General features: G+C 57.1%; 1 protein-coding gene across 1 annotated transcript in view; it reads left to right on the top strand.

Moving 5' to 3' along the window:
- Nucleotides 1–24082, top strand: part of HMCN2 (hemicentin 2) — a 178088-nt gene that overhangs the window by 119584 nt on the left and 34422 nt on the right. Inside the window, exons 51-75 of the mRNA XM_011931437.1 lie at nucleotides 20–170; nucleotides 1353–1571; nucleotides 4291–4404; nucleotides 4794–4981; nucleotides 5632–5728; nucleotides 6520–6681; nucleotides 6831–6944; nucleotides 7700–7902; nucleotides 8584–8665; nucleotides 10576–10707; nucleotides 13249–13392; nucleotides 13477–13636; nucleotides 13723–13847; nucleotides 14212–14395; nucleotides 15479–15576; nucleotides 16015–16281; nucleotides 16655–16845; nucleotides 17298–17379; nucleotides 17482–17618; nucleotides 18177–18318; nucleotides 18403–18547; nucleotides 19767–19894; nucleotides 20782–20938; nucleotides 21963–22084; nucleotides 23503–23667. Coding sequence (XP_011786827.1) covers nucleotides 20–170; nucleotides 1353–1571; nucleotides 4291–4404; nucleotides 4794–4981; nucleotides 5632–5728; nucleotides 6520–6681; nucleotides 6831–6944; nucleotides 7700–7902; nucleotides 8584–8665; nucleotides 10576–10707; nucleotides 13249–13392; nucleotides 13477–13636; nucleotides 13723–13847; nucleotides 14212–14395; nucleotides 15479–15576; nucleotides 16015–16281; nucleotides 16655–16845; nucleotides 17298–17379; nucleotides 17482–17618; nucleotides 18177–18318; nucleotides 18403–18547; nucleotides 19767–19894; nucleotides 20782–20938; nucleotides 21963–22084; nucleotides 23503–23667 — 3709 coding nt within the window. The remainder of the gene's footprint in view (nucleotides 1–19; nucleotides 171–1352; nucleotides 1572–4290; nucleotides 4405–4793; nucleotides 4982–5631; nucleotides 5729–6519; nucleotides 6682–6830; nucleotides 6945–7699; nucleotides 7903–8583; nucleotides 8666–10575; nucleotides 10708–13248; nucleotides 13393–13476; nucleotides 13637–13722; nucleotides 13848–14211; nucleotides 14396–15478; nucleotides 15577–16014; nucleotides 16282–16654; nucleotides 16846–17297; nucleotides 17380–17481; nucleotides 17619–18176; nucleotides 18319–18402; nucleotides 18548–19766; nucleotides 19895–20781; nucleotides 20939–21962; nucleotides 22085–23502; nucleotides 23668–24082) is intronic.

Raw genomic sequence — 24082 nt, 5'->3', positions numbered from 1 at the left:
CCCACCCTGTGTCCTGCAGCTCACGTGCCGCCCACGGCATCTCGCACTGGCTCATCTTAGCAGCTCAGAGCAGCATCCTGCCCCAACCCTCTGCCTGGAGGGACCAAAGCCAAGCATGAGGACTCTGGCCCCAAACCACAGAATTGAGTGGTGGAGCCTGGAATGGTCTGGTTGAGCCAGAACGCCACACTCGTAGCCCCTCTGCTAGATGCCTCTCACGATGTTAGGGAAACCTGGGGATGTGCTTCAGAATCTCTGGTCAAGAGTAAGCTGAGTGGCCGCCTCAGTGGTTGAAACTCCTTGTGGGTGCCTGGGGCTCCTTATATTCTTCTCTCACTTTCATCAGTGTTTGACATTTTCCTTTTAAAAAAGTGAAGGAAGGAAAGGAGGGAGCCAGGCGTCAGAGAGGCTGGGAGGGAGAGGCTGGGAGGCTGGGAGAGGGGGCTGAGAGGCTAGAAAGAGGAAGCTAGGAGGGGGATGCTGGAAGGCTGCATGGGGGAGGCTGGGGAGAGGCTGTGGAGACGGAGGGAGAGGCTAAGAGGCTGGGCTGAGGAGGCTGGTAAGCTGGGATGGGGAGGCTGGGAAGGGGAGTCTGGGAGGGGGAGGTTGGGAGGGGGAGGGTGGAAGGTAGGAAGGGGAGGCTGGAAGGCAGGGAGCTGGGAGTGGGAGGCTGGGAAGGGGAGGCTGGGAGCAGGAGGCTGGGAGGCTAGAAAGGGGAGGCAGGAGGCTGACAGGCAGGCTGGGCGATGGATAAGTGTTCAGAACCAGGTTTTGCTACACGATGCCGGAGGACTGTCCTGGCAGGAGGAACAACTGCTCCGGGCTGCCCTTTTTCATCTCCAGTGCTTCTGGCCACCAGTCCTCTAGCCCTGGCTCTGTCATGAACTGGTTATGTTACCTGGGGACAACCTGGGGATGACACGGCCCCCTCCAGGCCTTAATTTGATCCTTTGTAAAATGCAGGTGATCAAAGCAGGTGACCTTGAGGGGCCCCCTCCATTTCTAAAGCTGATGATTTTGTGTTTCTGTGCTCTGATAAACAAACATTGGCTAAAGCGTCGTATCTGGCTTCCAACTGTGCAAAATATTTCCACGTTACAGGGAGTCTTTAGCGTCCATTAGACATGAGCTGCTTAGGGAAGGAGCCTTATCCTAGTGCCTAGCACATAGTAGTTGCTCAATAAACACTGGTTTAGGGAGTGAGGGAATTTAAGAAATGCCCTGACCTAAGGGAATGGCTCAAATAATGGATTTCCGCACCTGGGAGAGGCTGGGACGAGGATCTCTGCCAGCAGAGTTGTGTTCCCCACCCCTCTGCTGTGCTTCCTAAGGGCTTTGTCTCCCCCACCCAGTGCCCCCCATGTTCCAGAAGGTGGGTGATGCCAGTGCAGCCTTCGAGATCCTGTCCCAGGAGGAGGAGGCCCGGGGCGGAGTAACGGAATACAGGGAGATTGTGGAGAACAACCCAGCCTACCTGTACTGCGACACCAACGCAATCCCACCCCCGGAGTTCACCTGGTACAAAGAGGATCGGCCCCTCTCAGCCAGGGATGGGGTGTCTGTGCTGCAAGGTGGGTCAGGGCTGCGTGAAGAAAGTGGGCGCTTTGAGCTCTCCTGTGTGCTGCCTGCTGTGTGACCTTAAGCAGAGCACACGATCACTCTGGACCTTAACTGCGATTTTTAAACTGGGGGTACAAGTGCTTTGCCTGTGTGAAGGCAAAGACTGGATTGCCTTTTGCCTCTGGTTTATAGAGCAGAGCCTCCTACCATGGGGCATGCGCTTCTGGGCTTCAAGATCCCTAATGTCCTTAAACGATTGGCAGAAGCTGCCACTTTCTCTGAAGAGGCAGCTGACTCCTTCGTTAATCGTCAACAAAGCTCATGACCCCACACACTGACGAAGCTCTGGCTGGCTGGACATTGAAGGCCACACTGTGGTGGCTGAACTCATGTCTTGTGTGTCTGGGTTTCTTTTTCTTTTTCTTTTTTCTATTTTTATTTTTTGAGATGGAGTTTCGCTCTTGTTGCCCAGGTTGGAGTACAATGGTGTGACCTCGGCTCACCGCAACCTCCACCTCCCGGGTTCAAGCGATTCTCCTGCCTCAGCCTCCCGAGTAGCTGGGATTACAGGCGTGCGCCACCACGCCAGGCTACTTTTTGTATTTTTAGTACAGATGGGGTTTTTCCATGTTGGCCAGGCTGGTCTCAAACTCCCGAACTCAGGTGATCCGCCCGCCTCGGCCTCCCAATGTGGTGGGATTACAGGGGTGAGCCACCACGTTCAGCCAAATTTTGTTTTTTTCTTTCACCATCTTAAGTGGTATTTGTTTATTTATTTAAGGTAATTTAATTTTTTTAAGGAAATCTTTTATTTTAGAATAATTTTTTGTAGGGGATTTTGACTTAAAAGACTCTAGGGCCACCCAGGGCTTAGAGATGCCCGGCCCACCTGGCTCATGAGGGAAGCCTGGGTGGTCTCTCTGTTTGAGATGTGAACTGTGTCCTGCCGGAGATGGACCAGCGGTGGGGCTGGTTTTGGGGAGAAGTGGTCAGTTGCACAGGTCTCCAATGAGCAGAATCAGACCAGGGTTTCTACTTTGGTGCTTGCAAAAAATGGAAGTGGCTGGGCGCAGTGGCTCATACCTGTAATCCCAACACTTTGGGAGGCCGAGGTGGGAGGATCGCTTGAGCCCGGGTATTCAAGACCAGCCTGGGCAACACTGTGAGACCCCATCTGTACAAACTATTTTAAAACTAGCTGGGCGTGGTGGCGTGTACCTGTGGTCCCAGCTACTTGGGAGGCTGAGGAAGGAGGATCCCTTAAGCCCAGGAGGTCAAGGCTGCAGTGAGCCGTGGTCATACCACTGCACTCCAGCCTGAGTGACAGGTCAAGACCCTATCTCAAAAAAAGAAAAAAAGAAGGAGGCCTCTTGCCAATCCAGGAGTGCAACTCTTACTGAACGCTGTTAGTTCCTGTTAGAAACCTCTGGACGGACCCCTTAACCTGGCCACTGACCACTGATCCTGACCCCAAGTCCTGGGTGCACAGTAGGTTCTGTCACCTGATCCCAATCAGACTCTAACCATCAGCTAATCCCAACCAATAGCTGAACCCAGACCACAGCCACCAACTGCCCCCCAGTCCTACCCACTTACCTCCAACCCTACCACTCACCTCTCACCCTGGCAACTGACCTCTAACCTCTGTTCTCTAATCCTGAGAACATAGGTGTCATGGTCACAGCTGACCTGAATCCTTACCCTGACCTTACACTAACCTCAAACATCAGCTGGCCCCTGCAACGCCACTGCTGCCTCAATCCTGGCCACGGGGTTCTGTAGGCTCTTAACCTGGTCAAGCCACCCACAGCCCCGGGCCGGCCAGCCCCAACCTGGAATTCTGAGCATGCAGTAACCCTAACCAGGCCCCCACTGGAGACCAACCTCAGCCCCCATAGATGCCAGGCTCTTGCCTTGGCTGGCTCTTTTTTTTTTTTTCTGAGATAAAGTTTTCCTCTGTTGCCCAGGCTAGAGTGCAATGGCGTGATCTCAGCTCACTGCAACCTCTGCCTCCTGGGTTCAAGCACTTCTCCTGCCTCAGCCTCCTGAGTAGCTAGGATTACAGGTGTGCGCCACCACACCCAGCGAATTTTTGTATTTTTAGTAGAGATGGGGTTTTGCCACGTTGGCCAGGTTGGTCTTGAACTACTGACCTCAGGTGATCCACCCGCCTCGGCCTCCCAAAGTGCTGGGATTGTAGGCATGAGCCACCATGCCTGGCCCCTGGCTGGCTTTTGATCACAGAGTGTCCCAGGCAATGCCTCCCCTGCCCCCACCCCTCCTTCTACCCCCACAAACCACCACAGCCCCAGGAGCTGCCTCCCCTGCCTCCTGAGTCTCTGCTTGAACTCTGCCCTTGCCGAGGAGCTGGGCTCACCACAACAGCAAAGCTGAGCCAGCAACCACTGCCGTCACGCCAAACACTGCCGTGAAGGCTCAGGTTTGCCATCTGTAAGATGGGAGTGACCACAGCGTGTGCCCCACAGAGGCATTGTGGGACAGGCCCAGAATGTGCCATCGAGGGCCTGGTGCACAGCAAGTGGTGGCTGTGCCCTGACTTGACTCCACTCCACCTGTGAGCTGGGCAGGACAGGCTGATTCTCTTCATTTCACAGATGAGGCAGGGGACAGTCACATGTCCCAGGTCCACTGCAGAGGAGGCAGCAGCGTCCTTGCTCTTGGGGGTGACTCTTGTGCCTGAGCTCAGGCCTCTGTCCCGTGTCCCTGCAGGAGGCCGGGTCCTGCAGATCCCCCTGGTGCGGGCGGAGGATGCTGGGAAATACTCATGCAAGGCATCCAACGAGGTGGGCGAGGACTGGCTGCACTACGAGCTGCTGGTGCTGAGTGAGTGGCGGGGCCTGCAGGTGGTGATTCCCGGGACTGCAGGCGCCGTAAGGGCCTCCTTCAGAAGGGGCAGAGGCAAAATGCGCACAGTTTTGCTGTGCTCAGAGGTTGAAATTGGAGTTACAAGCTCAACCTCAAAAATCATGCAGGACTGGGCACAGGTTCAAAGTCATTTGTCAAATCCAAGTCGATGTGATTTGACATCGAGCAAATCACAGCCCTTTCTGTGCCCCTGATTCCTTAGCTGCGTCAGGGATTGGGAGGGCTTGGAGAGAAGGGCATGAGGATCCCAGCCAGCGCCTGACACCAAGTGCCACCCTCGCCTCCACGACCACCCCCGCCTCCAGGGACCTGTGCCAGCCCCTCAGCCTCCTCTCCCCCACCCCCAGCCCCACCTGTGATCCTGGGCGCCACAGAGGAGCTGGTGGAAGAGGTGACAGTGAACGCCAGCAGCACTGTCAGCCTGCAGTGCCCGGCCCTGGGAAACCCCGTGCCCACCATCTCGTGGCTCCAGAATGGGTTGCCTGTCTCCCTGAGCCCACGGCTGCAGGTCCTGGACGACGGGCAAGTCTTGCAGGTCAGGGCAGCCCCCTGCACGTGCTAGGGGCAGCGGCTGCTGAGGCCCGGCACCACTTGTCTGGGAGCCAGGGAGGGGTCGTTATCTGCAAATGACGCTCTTTGCTGGGACCCATGCTGGAGCCCAGCCATGAATCACCTGTGAGGCGCCATGCTGGGCCAGCACAGGCCTGTACACAGCATCCAGAGATTCAGCAGACACCTAGCAAAGGATGCATATGAGTGCGGGACCCAGAGCCTAGCACCACACAGAGCAGCCTTCCCCGGACCACCAGCTGGCGCATGCAGAGCCGTGCCCAGCACTCAGACATCAGGCAGCCCCCTGAGTCATTCCACGTGCAGACACAGAGCTGCAGGGACCCCAGGAGCCCAACACACACAGCATGGCCCTCCACAGGGGTGGGGGAGGCGCTTGTCACATATGATTTGCTACAGAGAACCACCCAACACCAACCTCACACGCCCACTCCTGAGCGCCACACAAGGCCCTGGATGGAGAAGGTTCCAGGTCTCCATGAGCTGCCTGGTGCCTGCGTCCCTGGCATGGGTTGGGAGGAAGGGAGGGAGGGAGTCCTCACAGTCATTCCTGGGGGAAGGGTGGTGTCCAAGGGGCCTCAGGCATCACCCAGGCATGGCTCCCTGCACCCACAGGTTTCCATGGCACAGGTGGCCGACGCCGCCAGCTACATGTGTGTGGCCAAGAACCAGGCGGGCTCCGCTGAGAAGCTCTTCACCCTCAGGGTTCAAGGTGAGCTGGGCTGAGCAGGCAGCCCCTGTGGCTTCCTTTTCCCTCCCCAGGGGTCACTGCCTTGGGGCTTCCAGCATCCTGGGCTCTGGGACCCGCAGTCAGAGTCCAGGGATCCCAGCCTGGCCCCAGCCACATCCCGAGACAGAGAGCATTTGGGGGACCCTGATCACTATTGGGCCAACCCCAGGTGGTTTTAAGCAACTTTGGAGGTGACCAGGGAACAGCTCTTTTGAGGCGTTACACCACCATTACTGAGCACTTACTGTGTACCTGACAGGAGGCTGAGCACTTTCCCTGAGCTGACTCCTTCCAGCAGAGCTAGGTTAGCCCAGATTTGCAGCTATGGGAGCAGACTCAGGGAGGTCGCTCTCAGAGAGGAGTGGGGGGTCTCGCCACCCCGGAGCCTGCACTCCCAACCTCTGCAACTCATGACGTACACCGCACCACAGTGGCTGTGAGCTCTGTCTGCAGACACGGGGACAGCTGTGGTCTCAGAGATGGAGGAAGACAGTGTTGAGCCCTCAAGGTCATGGACTCAAACCTGAGTTGATATCTTAGCTCTGCCACTGACCAGCTGTGTGGCCTTGGAACAGTGACTTTCCCTCTCTGATCCCCTACCCAGTGTCCTTCTGTGAAAGACAGTCTGGCAAATGGAGGTTTCTGAATTATTTGAAGTTGTGCCGAGAGGAAGCCCCAGGAGCTGGGTGAGGTTCAGGGTTTCTCTCGGGCTCTGTGCTCCCCTGCTGATGTGATTCTCATGCCTTTCTCTACCGTGGTGACTGTGGGGATAGTCCCGCCACGAATCGCAGGCCTGGACTTGGAGCAGGTCACTGCCATCCTCAACAGCAGCGTCTCCCTCCCTTGTGATGTCCATGCTCACCCAAACCCCGAGGTCACGTGGTACAAGGACAACCAGGCCCTCTCCCTGGGTGAAAAAGTCTTCCTCCTTCCCGGTGGGTAAACTGAGGTGTCCGGCCCCGCTCTAACGTTACATGGGGAGAGAGTTGCTCCCCTGACCTGGGACAGGGCTGTTAGTCGGGCAGGGATTTAGGACTGGGGGCTGGGCTAGAATGCTGGTGTGAGGGGCTGGCTCCCCCGACAGGCACCCACACGCTGCAGCTGGGGCGAGCACGGCTGTCGGACTCTGGGACATACACATGCGAAGCCCTCAACGCTGCCGGCCGAGACCAGAAGCTGGTGCAGCTCAGTGTTCTGGGTACGTCCATGTCTGTTCCCGACTCATACCGTCCCCCTCCTTCAGTCATCCCTCAGCCCACACTCCCCGGGGAGCATAGCCAGGAGAGGGCCAGGAGGCACAGGGGGAGGTTGGGACGCCCGCACGGGTCAGCTCTGAGGAGGGGGAGCAGCGGGATGGGCCCCAAGAGCCTGGCTAGGGAAGGGGCCTCCCCAAGCCTTGTGTGATAGGGGAAGCCTTTTTCACGGTGAAGCCTATTTCAAGGCACGTGGTCTTCAGAATCCTCTGGGGGAAAAGCTGGTCCAAGGCATCTTGAGCAAGGATCCTCTGGAAGGTTCTTTCTAGCCCCGGGGCTGGTTCATTCACTTGCAGGAACACCAGCCAGACACTGTGCCCGGCCCTGTGGGCTCATAGTCGTGGGGAACGGGGACTTCTACATTGGTTCACTGGAGCCACAGGGGGCTGAAGGGGTCCCCACAGAGGGCTGTAACCCAGCTGGGGCCTGCCCCCTGTAGGAAAAATATGGGTGGAGGCAGGTGTCAGCATCTCCCCCATCTAGGAGGCTGAGGCTCAGAGAGGCAGGAGGCTGTCCTTGGTCACTCAGCAGGTACTTGGCGTGCTGGCCTGGTTCTCTTCCTCCAACTCCCCTGGGTCTGCACCAGCACCCAGGGCTGCTGTGTGACCCTGGTGGGTCTCCACTGGCATTTTTCCTGTGGCTGAGTGGGGAGGGCGCAGGGACAGCCACAACACCTCACTCTGCTATCTCCTGCCCCCAGTTCCCCCTGCCTTCAGGCAGGCTCCCAGCGGCCCCCACGGGGCGGTCCTGGTGAGGGTCGGGGACAGAGCTGTCCTGAGCTGCGAGACAGATGCTCTCCCTGAGCCAACTGTGACCTGGTACAAGGATGGGCAGCCGCTGGTCCTGGCACAGCGGACCCAGGCTCTGCAGGGTGGGCAGAGGCTAGAGATCCAGGAGGCCCAGGTGAGCAACCTTTGGGGCACGGGCAGCCATGGGCAGCTACAGGAAAATCGCCTCCCAGCCCTGGCGAGCTGTGGGGAGGAAGCTGGGCAGAATGTGCGTTGCTGCCTCCTTGGCCTGTGGGACCCCAAATCAAGTTGATTAGCAGCTTCCAGGGTGGGAGACGTGGGTGGAGCTCAGAGCTCTGGAGTCACGTTCCAGACCCAGCCCTGCAGTCATGGCATGAGCCTTTCCCGCCTCAGTTTCCTCGGCATCTAGATGCTTTTATCTGGTCCGCTCTGGCTGACCGTCTGAGACTCCTGGGAGTCTGCCCTGCCCTCCTTCCCTCCCTCCCTGGTGTGGATTAGATGCTCACGGTGTTTGTTGGATGAATGTTTGCTGTTCCCCCGGAAATCCATTCCTGGTCAGGCTCTATCCCCACAGCAAGGGGGGCCTCTTCCTCCCAGCTTGGCCCAGGGAGGGAGGCCCCCAGAGCCTGTGTATTCACTGTTCAGGGGCCCTCCTGCTTCCTGAGGCTCTTGGAAAAGGCCAGAGGGTCCTGTTTCCCCTTGGCTCCCCAGTCAGGACCAGCATATTTGGGAGGCCCCTGCTCTGGAAGTTTTGGGGGCCTAAATGCTTTTGGGGAGCCCTAACACCCCACTTCCAGCTCCAGCACACAGCCACTGTGTGCTCTTCCTCTCTCAGGTGTCGGATAAAGGTTTATACAGCTGTAAAGTCAGCAACGTGGCTGGGGAGGCTGTGCGGACTTTCACCCTCACCGTCCAGGGTAAGCCGGGGACCAGCCTGGCCAGCGTGACCATGGAGCTCCTAGCAACACCCGGGGCTGCCGAGGAGGACAAAGACAATAGCCGCACAGAGGCAGTGCTGCCAAGTACTGAGGGCACAGTGACTAGAATTTGTGTACATACTTGTATCTGTGTCTACATCCATAGATAGCTCTTTGCTTTTGTAGAGATGGGATCTCATTATGTTGCCCAGGCTGGTTTCAAACTCCTGGGCTCAAGCAATCCTCCTGCCTCAGCCTCCCAAAATGCTGACATTACAGGCATGAGCCACTGCGCCCAGCTAATGTCTAGAATTTAAAAGACTAGGGTTAGCAGGCTCCAAATAGAACTCTGCCAGTGACCTGCTTCATGGAGCTTAGCAGAATGACTTTGTCCCTCGGAGCCTAAGGTTTACCTTCAGTGAATGAGTCTAAAAGCAGTAGCTGCCTGCCAGGCACAGTGAACCTGGCCGATCCCATGGAAGCCACCAAAATGACAGTGTCTATAAATTGCTGGGCACAGGGCCTGGCACATGGGCACTAAGATGAAGGAGCCCTATGAGATCAGACACACAGGAGGCCATGTCACCTGCATCTTGATCCCAGGGGGGGCTGTTCCATCCACCCAAGGAGGGAGCACAGATGCTGTTTGATTGGACATGTGGCTCCAGCTGGGGTAAGGAGGAGCATATTTATGCTGTCTAGGAAACTTGGCCAGATTTTCTGGGGCTCAGATGTCATGTTAGTTAGAATATAGACTTAGCCGTGCCACAGAGACCCCAAAATGTAGTTGAGTAAATGAGAGAGTTTAACTCTCATTCAAAAGCCCAGAGGTGGGTATCTAGGCTGGTGGGTAGCTCAGCTCCATGCGGTAGTTAAGGGACCTGGGTTCCTTCCCTCCTGTTGATCTTCCATTTCTTAGGATGTTGTTCTTGTGTGTATGGTTGAAACTGGGACACGGCATCCTGTCCTGGTCCACAGGAAGCAGAAAAGAGCAGAAGTGGTGGGCAAGCATTTATTTCCCGCAGAAGTTGCACCTGTCCCTTCTGCGTGTATTCCATTAATGAGCGCTCAGGCAGCTGACTGCAGGGGACACTGGGAAATGTAGTTTCTGCTAGAGTGATCGTGGGCTCAGCTAAAACTCTGCTCTGCACAGTGGGAAGAACAGGCTGGGGGGACACTAGCCATCTGCCACAGATGCCAAAGCCAGTAGCCTCCCAACCAGTTGAACGGTGGGCACATGCAACACTGAGCCATACACAACACAATCGTTGAAAAGGACTGACAAGACAGAGTACAGGGGCTCATGCCTGTAATCCCAGCACTTTGGAAGACTGAGGCAGGGGCATCACTTGAGCCCAGGAGTTTGAGATCAGACTGGGCAACATAGCGAGACCCTGTATCTACAAAAAATAAAAAATAAAGTAACAAGAAAAGGACTGACACCAGGCTCGCTGCTCAAAGCTCCCAGCCCTTTCTGATGGTTACACTGATGAACAGTGCAAAGTGGGGGAATATCTGGTCCCTGAGGGCAAAGGCATTCCATCTTGAGCCTGGTTGACTCTGTTCCACTGGTGGTGGCTGCCTGGGGTGTGTGACTTCATCCTGGCAGATCAGGAGAGAGTGCTGGAATCGATTAAGTGATGTCTGCCCTGGCACAGGTTAAGGACTGTGAGCCTTAAGGGTGAGTGAGCCTCCCATTTACCATCCTTGGGCTAAGTAGACCCTGCTGGAGCTTTGCTTTGTATGCTTTAAAATAGCCAGGCCCTGGTTCTATTTACATTTGTGAATGAAACATAAAATGGGAACTCCTAACTACCGGGGAAGGGCTTCTTAGGCCTCCCTGATCTGCCTGAGGGGAAGGAAGTGGGGGAAGAGTCTCAGAATTCTGACAGTCTGGTTTTTTTCTGCAGTGCCCCCAACCTTTGAGAACCCCAAGACAGAGACAGTGAGTCAGGTGGCTGGGAGCCCCCTGGTCCTGACCTGTGATGTGTCTGGGATCCCTGCCCCCACGGTCACTTGGCTGAAGGACAGGATGCCCGTGGGTAAGCACATCTGTCCTTGTCTGTTTCACAGAAAGCATTCCTTTCTGTAATAAGATGACAGCGGAGGTGGAGGAAGGAAGTTATTGGTTGTTGATGATTTTGGCAAAACCAGAGACTGGCGGTGCCGTGTTGGCCCTGCCCCATTTGTGTTTGAGCGAAGTGTTATTTATTGGCCCTTGGAATCCAAACACAAGGAGCGTCTCCTGTGGGGGTTCGAAAGCTCCTTTGCATCCACGCCCTCAGTCAGCTCCCACGAGACAGCAGACGTGGGCTCTCCATTGTGCAGGGTGGGCACTGAGGGCTGTGGAAAGCCCACTGGCTGACACTGGGCTCAACATTGGCCCCAGAGCTGCTCCTTGGTGGTGACTCAGCTCTGTCCTAGCTGGGCCGTTGGTCACCCCCATCCCCCATGCAGGCCTCCCCATTCTGGCCACTGCTGTGCCCGCTGTTCCTCCACATGAGGGCAGAAGCCCCACATGGTCTCCTGGGCCCACTGTGCCTCCTGTGCAGGCTCCACATGGGGCAGAAAGGTCTGAAGGTGCAACTCGGAGCTGGTCCCTTGTCTGGTGGAAATCTGTCCACAGCGGGGGCTGTCTCCCTGCCCCTCCATGCAATAAATGTGGCTGTGCTGGCTCCTCCAACCTGCCCCTCTCTCTCAGTAACAGCTTTATTGGGATATAATTCACACACTATATAATTCACCCAGTGAAAACATGCGATTCAGTGATTTGTAGTACAGTCACAGAGCTGTATGACCATCACCACAATCAAATTTAGAACATTTTTGTCACCAAAAGGACACCCCATACCCATTAGCCATCAATCCCTGTTTTCCCCCAATTTCTTCTTTCCCCAGAGCCAGGAAACCACAAATCTTTCTGTCACTGTGGATTGGCCTGTTACGGGCATTTCACATCAATGGCGTCATACAGCGTGTGGCGTTTTGTGTCTGGCTCCTTCCACTTAGCGTGTTTTCAAGTTTCATCCATGTTGTAGCATGGATTAGTACTTCATTTTTTTTTTTTTTGAGACGGAGTCTCTCTCTGTTACCCATGCTGGAGTGCAGTGCCACAATCTTGGCTCACTGCAACCTCCGCCTCCCGGATTCAAGCGATTCTCCTGCCTCAGCCTCCCGAGTAGCTGGGATTACAGGTGCGCACCACCACAGCCAGCTAATGTTTGTTTGTTTTTTTTTTTTTTTTTTTTTTTGAGACGGAGTCTCACTCTGTCGCCCAGGCTGGAGTGCAGTGGCCGGATCTCGGCTTACTGCAAGCTCCGCCTCCTGGGTTCACACCATTCTCCTGCCTCAGCCTCCCGAGTAGCTGGGACTACAGGCACCTGCCACCTCACCCGGCTAGTTTTTTGTATTTTTTAGTAGAGACGGGGTTTCACCGGGTTGGCCAGGCTGGTCTCGAACTCCTGACCTCAGGCGATCCACCTGCCTCGGCCTCCCACAGTGCTGGGATTATAGGCGTGAGCCACCGTGCCTGGCTAGTGCCTCATTCTTTTTAAAAATTAAATTTTTCTCTTCATTCCCTTCTGTGGCTGAATATTCCATCGTGTGGCTGTGTCACGTTTTGTGCATCCACTGGTCAGTTGATGGGCATTTGTGGTGTCTGCATCTTTTGGCTGAGATGCTCAGTGCTGCTGTGAACCTCCGTGTTCGTGTTTCTGCGTGGACCTGTGTTGTCGCCTCTCTCGGGTCAGGTGGCTGCAGGCCCCGCCCCTTCTCGTGTCCAGCTCTTGGCACATGTGTTCCCTGCCTGGAGTACCCACCCAGGCTCCCGTGGTCACCTCCGCTCCCCACTGGCTGATTCCTGCTCAACGTTCACGTCTCAGCGGAGACTCACCACCTCCGGGAGCCTTCCCCGACCCTTCCTGTGCCGCAGGTTCCCCGGCTCCATCAGGGGCTCACAGGGCTTGTCCGCACTGGGTCTACTTGTTTTGTGGCCCCCGCCCCTGATACATTGTGAACTCCTTGAGGACAGGGACTGAGCTGCCCTCATCTTTGATTCCCGAGCTCCATGCTAGACACAGGGCAGTTGCTCGTGTTTTTGTGTTGAGAGGCTGGCTGGGCCCGTGAGGATCTGGGCGGGGAGATCGGCCTGGGCTGGGGCAGTTAGGGATGGCTTTGGCCAGGGGTGTGGCTGGAGAGAATGAAGGGGGAGGCCTGAAGGCTGGGAGTGGGAGGAGCCCGAGCAGATGCCCAGGGGGAGGCCCCAGGGTGACCTGTGTGGGGTCAGTGAGGGGCTGGTTTGACTTGAGCAGAAACCTTGATAGATGGGGTAGAGGGTCAGGGCGGGGTGGGAGAGGATGGGAGGTGAGAGCTGGGCCCGAGAGCAAATCCTGGACGCTGAAGGGAGAGCGTCCCTTAGGAAGAGCTGTCTCAATTGGAAGGAAATGAGGGAGGATTCTAAGGAACAGAGACTGGGCTGGGAAAGGTGGGGACATATAAGAAGGAGCCTCTGCCTCTGTGGGTTCCAGTTTCCTAGGAGCACAAGAAGGGGCTGGGGGATTCAGGGGTCCCCCTCTGTCCCACAGAGAGCAGCGTGGTGCACAGTGTGGTCTCCCGGGGGGGGCGCCTCCAACTGAGCCGCCTGCAACCGACCCAGGCAGGCACCTACACATGCGTGGCTGAGAACACCCAGGCCGAGGCCCGCAAGGACTTTGTGGTAGCAGTGCTGGGTAGGTCTGCGCCCTGCACCCTCCTGTCCCACTCCCATGGCAGCCCCTGCCGTCACCCAGGGCCTCACTGCCCCCCTACCTCAGTGGCCCCCCGGATCCGGAGCTCGGGCACCGCGCAGGAGCACCACATCTTGGAAGGGCAGGAGGTGCGGCTGGACTGTGAGGCTGATGGGCAGCCACTGCCGGACGTGGCCTGGCTGAAGGATGGCAGCCCACTGGGCCAGGACATGGGCCCCCACCTCCGGTAAGACTTGGCCCGTGCCCTCCCCAGAGGCGGCAGAGCCCACTTCACCTTATGCCCCTGCCGTCGGCCCTCCCTCCCTGTGGCAGGTTCTATCTGGATGGCGGCTCCCTGGTGCTAAAAGGCCTGAGGGCCTCGGACGCGGGTGCCTACACCTGCGTGGCCCACAACCCAGCCGGGGAGGACGCCAGGCTGCACACGGTGAACGTGCTGGGTGAGGAGCCCTGGGGCATCTGGAGGGTGATGCGTGGGCCTGGGCGCGGCAGATAAGGTGACGTGAGCAAAGCCCACACTGTGACCTGGGCCACGGGTCTCACTTCCCTGGGCCTCCGTTCCCCATCCTCAAACTAGAGGACAATAATGCCAGCCCAGGGTACAGTGGAGATTCGGGAGGTGAGAAGAGAGTCAGGGAGTGGCTGTGCCCCCCATGCAGTGGGCCTCGTCCCTCACGAGGGGCGGAGACCACCGTGGTTGCTGGCGGCAGAAGTCCAGGTCTCCACTTCTGGGATTTCCCTGGGAGGAGCCCACTTTCCTCCCAAGACCACCTCACTACCCCTCTTTTTTCTACCCACCCCCAGTTCCTCCCACCATTGAGCAGGGAGCAGATGGCTCGGGGGCCCTGGTGAGCAGGCCTGGGGAGCTGGTGACCATGGCATGCCCCGTACGGGGCTCTCCGCCCATCCATGTGAGCTGGCTCAAGGACGGCCTGCCCCTCCCGCTCTCCCAGCGCACCCTCCTCCACGGCTCTGGCCGCACCCTCAGGTAGGGGAGATGGCACACAGGCGTTGGCTGTTCCACTCAGAGTGGACATGTGGGGATTGACAGCTAATGGGAGGTGCTGGAAACCAGGACTGGCAGCAAAACCCACCCCCCATCCCAGAGCGAGTGTGGACTGCGCCCCAGCTGCTAATGTTAGCACGGGTCTCAGGGACCCAGGGAAGGGGAGGTGGTCAGGATAGGAGGAGATGCAGGAGAAGTCAGGTTTCAGGGAAGGACAGACCAACCGGGTCACTGGAGACGAGGCCTGAGGACGGACTGTTGGCTTTGGTGCTGTGGCTGTCACTGGGGACTGGGCAAGAGCAGCTCCGGAGGGGTGGTTGAGGTGAAAGGGGTTGAGAGAAAGTGGGAGGACAGACAGTGAAGCCAGTGAGCTGAGATGTCTCCAGTGAACTCTGAGGGCAAAGAGGGCTGCGTAGAGGAAGAGGAGCCAAGCTGTCCATGTGGGACGTGGAGCTTCCCGAATTTGGGAGCCAGGAGATCTGGCTTCAGAATGAGATGGGTTGCAGCAGGCAGCAGGTGTGGAGGCAGCTGGAGGCTTTATCCTGGGGGCACCAGGAACCCAGGTAAAGAATGTAAGCAGGCCAGGTGTGGTGGCTCACGCCTGTAATCCCAGAACTTTGGGAGGCTAAGGCGGGAGATCACGAGGTCAGGAGATCAAGACCATCCTGGCTAACACGGTGAAACCCCGTCCCTACTAAAAATACAAAAAATTAGCCAGGCGTGGTAGTGGGCGCCTAGGAATCCCAGCTACTTGGGAGGCTGAGGCAGGAGAATGGCGTAAACCCGGGAGGTGGAGCTTGCAGTGAGCCAAGATCGTGCCACCGCAGTCCAGCCTGGGCGACACAGCGAGACACCATCTCAAAAAAAAAAAAAAAGAGTTTAAGCAAAGGCTGGGCTCAGTCACTCTGCCCCCTCTGGCCAGCAAGTTCTTGGGAGACAAAGGATGGAAAAGGCAGGAAGTCTTTCCACACAGCCAGCCTCTCCTGTCTCTTTCCCTCTCTCTTCCTGTCTCTTTCTCTCTCCCTTTCTCTTCTCTCGTTCTCCCTCTCCTCTCGGGAGATTCAGGATTTTCCAGGTGCAATTGGCAGATGCCGGCATCTTCACCTGCGTGGCTGCAAGCTCAGCTGGCGTGGCGGACAGGAACTTCACCTTGCAGGTGCAGGGTATGGAGCAGGGGGTGGGGCAAGGGGGTCTCTGGCCTTAGTGGGTAAGAAGCAAGGCCCTTGGCCCCCCTGCCCATCTGGGTGGAACCAAGGATGGGCCCTGGGGGCATCAAAGAGAGTGGACACTGAGGCTCAGTCTCTGATGCACTGGATTGCCTGTTCGCACCTCACAAGTAGCCATGGGCACTCTGATATGCCCAGGATAGGCGGGGGCAGAGAGGCCAGTGCAGGAAGCAGCTCTGTAAATAGACAATCACAATTCCAGGGAACTAGTGACACTGGGAGACAGAGAGGATGCTGTTGGAGCACAGAGGAGGGCACCTCACCTGGCCTTGGGGGACCAGGGCGGCTTCCTGGAGGAGGTGATGTCTAAGTTGAGTCCTGGAGATAAGAGTCCTGGAATAAAATGGCTCCTGCCCACCTTTCTGCCCTCCACAGTGCCCCCTGTCCTGGAGCCGGTGGAGTTCCAGAATGAGGTGGTGGTGGTTCGTGGCTCCCCAGTGGAACTCCCGTGCGAGGCCCGGGGCGTTCCCCTGCCTCTCGTGTCATGGATGAAGGACGGGGAGCCCTTGTTGTCCCAGAGCCTTGAGCAGGGGCCCAGCCTGCAGCTGGAGACAGTGGGAGCTGGTGACTCGGGGACCTACTCCTGTGTGGCCGTGAGCGAGGCCGGGGAAGCCAGGAGGCATTTCCAGCTGACCGTCATGGGTGGGTCCTCTGGCCTCTGGCCAGCTTCCCTGGGCTCAGGGGAGAGGGTGGGACTCTGGGGGCAATGGGAAGGGCAGTGAGGGAGGTGAGTCCCCTGGAGGCCTGGGACTGCCACCTGGAAGCAGAACTCGGGGAACTTGGTTCCGACTGGGATGCTTCTCGCCTTCCCTGCCTGCGGGGAGTAGGTGGCCGGGCTTTCATTCTCCCACGGCTGTGCGCCTGGGTTCTTCCCACCCAACCTTGGTGGCAGATGCAAGAACAAGAGCCACCAAAATGTGGGAGCAGAGCCCCCGGACTCAGCACGCGTTTTCAAGTGCGGTACCATCCTGGAAACGTGTGTCAATTGTGTGTTCCCCTCCATGGCGGCTTGCAGAGCCCCCTCACATTGAGGACTCAGGCCAGCCTACAGAGCTGTCGCTGACCCCCGGTGCCCCCATGGAGCTCCTCTGTGAGGCCCAGGGCACCCCCCAGCCCAACATCACCTGGCATAAGGATGGGCAGGCCCTGACCAGGCTGGAGAACAGCAGCAGAGCCACACGGGTGCTCCGGGTGGAGAGTGTGCAGGTACTGGTGCTGCCACCGTGGGGTGAGGCTGGGGGTTGGGGGAGAGGGGAGGGACTGCAGGTTCCCCAGACCCGCTGGGCAGTTGACAAGGTTTGGCTGAAGCTCCTCCTCTGTGTGGGGTACGAGGGTGTGGAGGTGACCCACCTGAGCCGTGCCCTTGGGAGCTCCCAGCAGGGTCAGGGCCCAGGCTGATGCCAAAACCAGGTGACCCCATCTAGGCCAGAGGAGGGCTGGTGCAGTTAAGGGGGACTTCTGGGAAGAGGCAGGCATTGCACCAGCCCTAAAGCAACAGTTGGATGGAGGGAGAGGGCATGGGTTGGCTGGGAGGGTGGATGGCAGACGTCGCAGGGCTGAGTTTGAATTGTGGGTCCCTTGTGGCATAAGAAAGAAACCAGATCGGGAGGCAGGCAGACAGGGGCCAGGGGCAGCTGCTCAACCCGCTCCATCCCCAGGTTGGGGATGCCGGGCTGTACACTTGCCTGGCTGAAAGCCCTGCAGGTGCAGTTGAAAAGAGCTTCCGGGTCAGGGTTCAAGGTAGGTGGCGGGGGTGGGGTGGGGGCAGGGCCGGGAGGCAGGACGGGCTCGTGGCAGGGGTGAGTCCACCTCTCACGTCCTCTTGTGTCACCCGCTTCCCAGCCCCTCCAAACATTGTTGGGCCCCGAGGCCCCCGCTTTGTGGTCGGCCTGGCCCCGGGACAGCTGGTCCTGGAGTGTTCGGTGGAGGCAGAGCCAGCGCCCGAGATCACGTGGCACCGAGATGGCATCGTGCTGCAGGTGGGCGCCAGGCGGGGCCCCAGGGTGCTGCCTTCTGTCCCTCTCAGGCCCCAGACCTGACCTGCCGGATCCAAGATCCAGAGCAGGTGCCAAGGGCCTGCTCTGAGCTGCACTTTCCACCCTGTTCCCCATTGTCATTGTCACTCCCATTTTATGGATGGGGACACTGAGGCAAGCTTCAGGTCACTCAGGGCTTCTGAGGCCCACCCAGTGTCCTCCCCCTGGTTCCTTGAAGCTATGCTTAGTGGCTGTGTGGCCTGGGCTGGTGACCAAGGTTCTCTGTGCCCACCCCTCAAATGGGGTCAGTTTGCGGCTGTGGATTCAGGGTTGTGGGTGTTCTGACAGGAATCCAGGGACAGGGGATGCATTTCCTCCCAGAGGAGTGCATTTCCTTAGAGGGTCCTCAGCGGGTCACAGTCAGGGCCTGTGGTCAGGCTGGAAGGACAGAACCACTGTCCAGCTTCACCAGTTCCTCAGTCCTCCACGTCTGGAGCTGGGGGCTGACCGGGAGCAGCTGGGCACTGATAAGGGTCTCTCCACCCTGGCGGGGCTCTCCAGGAGGACGTCCACACACAGTTCCCAGAGCGGGGCAGGTTCCTCCAGCTGCAGGCCCTGAGCACGGCTGACAGCGGCGACTACAGCTGCACAGCCCGCAACGCTGCAGGCAGCACCAGCGTGGCCTTCCACGTGGAGATCCACAGTGAGTAGGGCCCGCCCCACCCCACCCTGCCCATCCCCTTAGAGCCACAGCTCCCAGCACCACTCCTTCTGTGCCCCTCCCCAGCGGTGCCCACCATCCGGTCGGGACCACCTGTAGTGAACGTCTCAGTGAACCAGACAGCCCTGTTGCCCTGCCAGGCCGACGGTGTGCCCACACCCCTCGTGAGCTGGCGGAAGGACGGGGTCCCCCTGGATCCCAGGAGCCCCAGGTGGGAGAGGGAAGGGGTGGGCCTTGGGGAGGCTCTCAGGTGCCACTTTGTGGGTTGCAAACCAAATCCACTTGGGCAATTGGAGCAGAAAAGTGACTTTATCATCAGGACGTGGGGTGTCTCAGAACACAAGGACAGGCCCACCACTCATGAAGGTCTCTTGCTTGTTTTGACTTGATCAGAAGCCTTGATAGATGGGGCGGGGTAGAGGGGCGTGAGTGGGTCTCACGAGATCTGATGGTTTTAAAGCTTCTCTCAGCTTCTCCCTGTGTGGGCTTCATCTTTCTCTCTCTTGCCTTCTTCCTTGGTGAACATGGGAGAAACACATGCCCTGACAACCCCATAGCCCCCAGCCTCACCCAGGTTCACAGCTCCTCAGCTCACTAGCAAGCTGTCTGTGAATCCCCACTCTAAATTCCCAGGGCACAGAATGCCATTGGCCCAGCCTGAGTGATATGTCCATCCCCCATCCAATCAACTGTGGCCAGGGGCGGGATTGCACGGTACAGACATGGCCCTTGGGAAGGGCACTTTTCAGATCTCAGGGCTGCTCTCCAGAAGAGCAGGGTGCTGCTTTCTGCGTCTCAGGAGAGGCCAGGCCCAGGAGGGTGTCGGGGAGGCCCAAAGCAGCCCTTCTCTCCATCTTTCCAATGTTGGCTTGGGCTGTGGGGAGCTGCTCATGGCTCTGACCCCCTGACCTTGGCCTCATAGATGCAAGACTCTGACCTCCAAAGTTAGCATCTGTTATTAGTCCGTTTTCACGTTGCTGATAAAGACATACCTGAAACTGGGCAATGTACAAAAGAAAGAGGTTTATCGGACTTACAGTTCCACACGGCTGGGGAGGCCTCACAATCGTGGTGGAAGGAGAGGAGGAACAAGTCACGTGTTATGTGGATGGCTGCAGGCAAAGAGAGAGCTTGTGCAGAGAAACTTATGGTTTTAAAACCATCAGATCTCATGAGACTGATTTACTATCACGAGAACAGCGTGGGAAAGACCTGCCTCTCTGATTCCATCATCTCCCACCAGGTCCCTCCCACAACACGTGGCAATTATGGGAGCTACACGATGAGATTTGGGTGGGTACACAGAGCCAAACCATATCAGCGTCCTCTCACTGGGAAAGCATGGACAGAGGGAAGGGTCTTGCTAGGGACAGCTCTGCTCCAGGCCCACTGGCCTGCCCATCTCCAGGGCAACCCCCTGTCCATTCCAGGTTCGAAGTTCTACCTGAGGGTTCCCTGAGAATCCAGCCAGTCCTTGCCCAGGACGCCGGCCACTACCTCTGCCTGGTATCCAACTCGGCTGGATCCGATCGCCAAGGCCGCGACCTACGGGTCTTTGGTAGGTGGCCTGGGGAAGGCCTTCAGTGTCCAGTCCCTGTCGGGGTCCAGTCCCGCTTAGTTTCTGGGTCACCCCAGCTGTCAGGAGCCAAGAGCCAATGGTCTTCAAATGGCCATGAAGCCCATTAGTAAAAGTTGTGATCATGCACACTCAAAGGACACAGATGTATTTTAGTGCATATATCATAACAGAACAGTGATTCAATGAAGAAAGCATGCACAAAAGGTAAAACAAGTCTGGGAGGCCGTGGCAGGAGGATCACGTGATCCCAGGAATTTGAGACCAACCTGGGCAACATAGTGAGACCCCATCTCTAAAAAAAAAAAAAAAAATGTTTAAATTAGCCAAGCATGGTGGCACATGCCTGTAGTCCCACCTACCTGGGAGGCTGAGGTGGGAGGATCACTTGAGCCCAGGAGTTTCAGGCTGTAGTGAGCCATGATCATGCCACTGCACTCCAGCCTGGGCAATAGAGTGAGACTCTGTCTACAGAAAAAAATAAAATAAAATAAAACATGTGAAAGGATAAAATTCAAAATCACTAGACTCAGATGTCCCAATCTTCTCCCCCTCCAATGGATCAGCTTGTGTGAGGCTGCTCTGGCAGGCCCTGGCCTCAGGTCGGGGGTTAAGGGAGTGGAGGCCTGGAGGCCTCAGTCAAGGAAAGGCAGCGAGGGGGTGCCGGGCTCAGGGATGTGGAAAGCCCAAAACACCCAGTTTTGGGAGCCTGTTGAAAGCGCTGTCTTGGGACTTTCTCCTGCCCTCTGTGCTGCCTCAGGGATGGGTGGAAGACAGTAGGCAGTGGCTTTGCCCCTGGGCACAGCCTCAGAGAGCCCCCAGCCCCTGTGCCCCCTGCACCTGTCTCCTGACCACTGTGCTCTCCCCAGAGCCTCCAGCCATCGCCCCCAGCCCCTCCAACCTGACCCTGACCGCCCACACCCCAGCCTTGCTGCCCTGCGAGGCCAGCGGCTCCCCTAAGCCCCTGGTGGTCTGGTGGAAGGACGGACAGAAGCTGGACTTCCGCCTGCAGCAGGGCGCCTACCGGTAACGAGCTGGACCTTGCGGTGACTTCCTGAGACACACGGGGTGGGGAGGCACTCTCGTCTCACGACGAGGGGCAGGGACGGGGCAGGGTGTGCTCAGGTCTCCCCGGAGTCAGGACCAGAACTTGTGTCTCAACTTTGGGGATCAGAGAGTCTTCACACTGAGATAGGGGTGAGGGCACTGGGGACATACAGCTAAGCAGAGACATCTGGGCTTTATTTATATCCACCAGAGTCACTCTTTGTCTAAAAGCAAAACATGAACTGGGCGTGGTAGCTCACACTTGTAATCCCAGCACTTTGGGAGGCTGAGGTGGGAGGATTACTTGAGGCCAGGAGTTCAAGACCAGACTGGGCAACATAGTGAGACTCCATCTCTACAAAAAAAATTTAAAAATTAGCAGAGTATGGTGGTGGGTGTCTGAGGCTGAGATGACTCAGGAAGCCGAGGTGGGGGGATTACTTGAGGCCAGGAGTTCAAGACCAGACTGGGCAACATAGTGAGACTCCATCTCTACAAAAAAAATTTAAAAATTAGCAGAGTATGGTGGTGGGTGTCTGAGGCTGAGATGAGAGGATCCCCTGAGCCTGAGAGGTTGAGGCTGCAGTAAGCTGTGATTGTGCCAGTGCACTCCAGCCTGGACAACAGAACGAGACTCTGTCTCAAAAAAAAAAAAAAAAAAGTCAATTTTAAAAAATTGGAAAACCAATGTAACAAACCTAGACTTAGTGAAAATGAAATCAGTAACTAAGACTCTGAGCTGCTTTGAAGTCGTGGTTCTTACAGAAGTTATCGTAGATGGTTATTGTAACAAATGGGCAGGGTTACAGAGAAACAGGGATGAAAATAAAAATCACTCACAAATCTCCCAGCTAGACCTTTGGGGTAGAAACTTCTAGAAGACGTTTCTAGAGTCAGGGCTGGAGGTCAGGTACAGGAAATGGGCATGAGACCCCCACAACCAGAAAGGCACGGCTGGTCTGTCAGCCCAGCAGCCACTTGGCCGTCCATCTGTCCGCCCCAGGCTCCTGCCCTCCAACGCCCTGCTCCTTGCGGCCCCTGGCCCCCAGGACTCAGCCCAGTTTGAGTGCGTGGTGAGCAATGAGCTGGGCGAGGCCCGCAGGCTCTACCAGGTGACCGTCCATGGTGAGTCAGGGCGGAGGTGGAGGGGGACACCTGGGGTGGGGGCAGTGCCTTCCCACCCTTGGGTGCTCTCCCTGCCTGCAGGGAATTGTGTGGCCTTTTTCTTTCACTGCACTGGACACCTCCTCCAGGAAGGCCTCTCAGATCCTGCTGGGTCAGTGCTGACATAACCCCAGCTCCAGCAAGTTCCTGGCACACAGGAACTTACAGGAGAGGCCCCTCCCAAATCTACAATGTTCCAAATTCAAATCTGACCTTGTCATCACCCTCATTAAAAATCCCTCCCTCTGGCCGGGCGCAGTGACTCAAGCCTGTAATCCCAGCACTTTGGGAGGCCGAGACGGGTGGATCACGAGGTCAGGAGATCGAGACCATCCTGGCTAACATGGTGAAACCCCGTCTCTACTAAAAAATATAAAAATGAGAATGGCGTAAACCCGGGAGGCGGAGCTTGCTGTGAGCTGAGATCCGGCCACTGCACTCCAGCCTGGGCAACTCCAGAGCGAGACTGTGTCTCAGAAAAAAAAAAAAAAAAATCCCTCCCTCCATAGCTGCCTGCTGCCCTCAGGACAGAATGCAAGAATTCAGCCGGGCATACCATGTCCTGTGTGGTCTGGCCCTGCCAAGCCCCCAGATTCAGTTCACGCCAGACCCGCCTCATTCCAGGGTCTAATCGAGCTGCTCAGTTTTTTGTTCCTTGCCTCAAGGGCTTTGTACACGCTGTTCCCTTTGCCTGGAACACGCTTCCCCTTACTCAGCAAACACCTGCTTTCCGTTCAGGTCGCAGGTTAAATGACACTTCCCCTGGAGGTCTCCTCTGGCCTCCCCTACTTCAAGTGGGAAACCCACAGGTAAACCCCTGTGAAGTTACTAGACCAGGGTCTCCGTAGAAAGCTGTATCCCACTGGGTGCAGTGGCACGTGCCTATAGTCCCAGCCACTCAGGAGGCTGAGGCGGGAGGATCGCTTGAGCCCAGGGAGTCCTGGACTGTAGTGCACTATGCTGTTGGGTGTTCACACTAAGTTCAGCATCGATATGGTGACCTCCCGGGAGCGGGGGACCACCAGGTTGCCTAAGGAAGGGTGAACCTGCCCAGGTCGGAAACAGAGCAGGTCAAGACAGGTTGATCAGCAGCAGGATCACACTTGGGATTAGCCACTGCATTCCAGCCTGGGCAACATATTGAGACCCCATCTCTGAAAAAACACACTTTTTTTTTTTTTTTTTTAAAGAAAAAACTATAGCCCCGTGCCCAGAAGGATTTGCTGAGTGGACAAATGTGACTTCTCCCTCTGTTGCCCCACCTCACTCCTTGGCCCTTTTCCACTAACGTCACCTTGTGTACTGGCTTTACCCCCGGCCCCATGCCGTGAGTTCCCCATGCATGCCGGCAGGGCCTCAAGCCTTGTCTTGGGTTTCAGTGCCTCCCACCATTGCCGACGACCAGACAGACTTCACCGTGACCATGATGGCACCCGTGGTCCTCACATGTCACAGCACGGGTGTACCAGCTCCGACCGTGTCCTGGAGCAAGGCAGGTGCCCAGCTAGGAACTCGGGGAAGTGGCTATCGTGTGTCACCATCGGGTAAGTAAGGGTAATCCACAGAGAGAGGCAGCTGAGGGGAGACTGAGAGAGCAGGCGGGGGGGGGGGTGAAAGAAGGTCACGTGGTGGAACAGGATGGAACAATCTGGCCTGGCTCTGCCTCTCCTGGCTGTGTGACCTGGGAGGACCCTCTCGCCCTCTCTGAGCTCCATATTCTCCTCCATGCTCTGCGGTGTTGAGACCCATCAGTGGTTCCCCAAGACCCTCTGGCATACAAGTGCTATTTCATGGCGAAATAAGAAAAATAGGGCCGGGCACGGTGGCTCAAGCCTGTAATCCCAGCACTTTGGGAGGCCGAGACAGGTGGATCACGAGGTCAGGAGATTGAGACCATCCTGGCTAACACGGTGAAACCCCATCTCTACTAAAAATATTAAAAAAATTAGCCGGGCGCCA

The sequence above is a fragment of the Colobus angolensis genome, unplaced genomic scaffold, assembly GCF_000951035.1.
Source record: "Colobus angolensis palliatus isolate OR3802 unplaced genomic scaffold, Cang.pa_1.0 Scaffold9, whole genome shotgun sequence".
Lineage (NCBI taxonomy): Eukaryota > Metazoa > Chordata > Mammalia > Primates > Cercopithecidae > Colobus > Colobus angolensis.
This window is presented reverse-complemented; position numbering and strand designations above follow the sequence as displayed.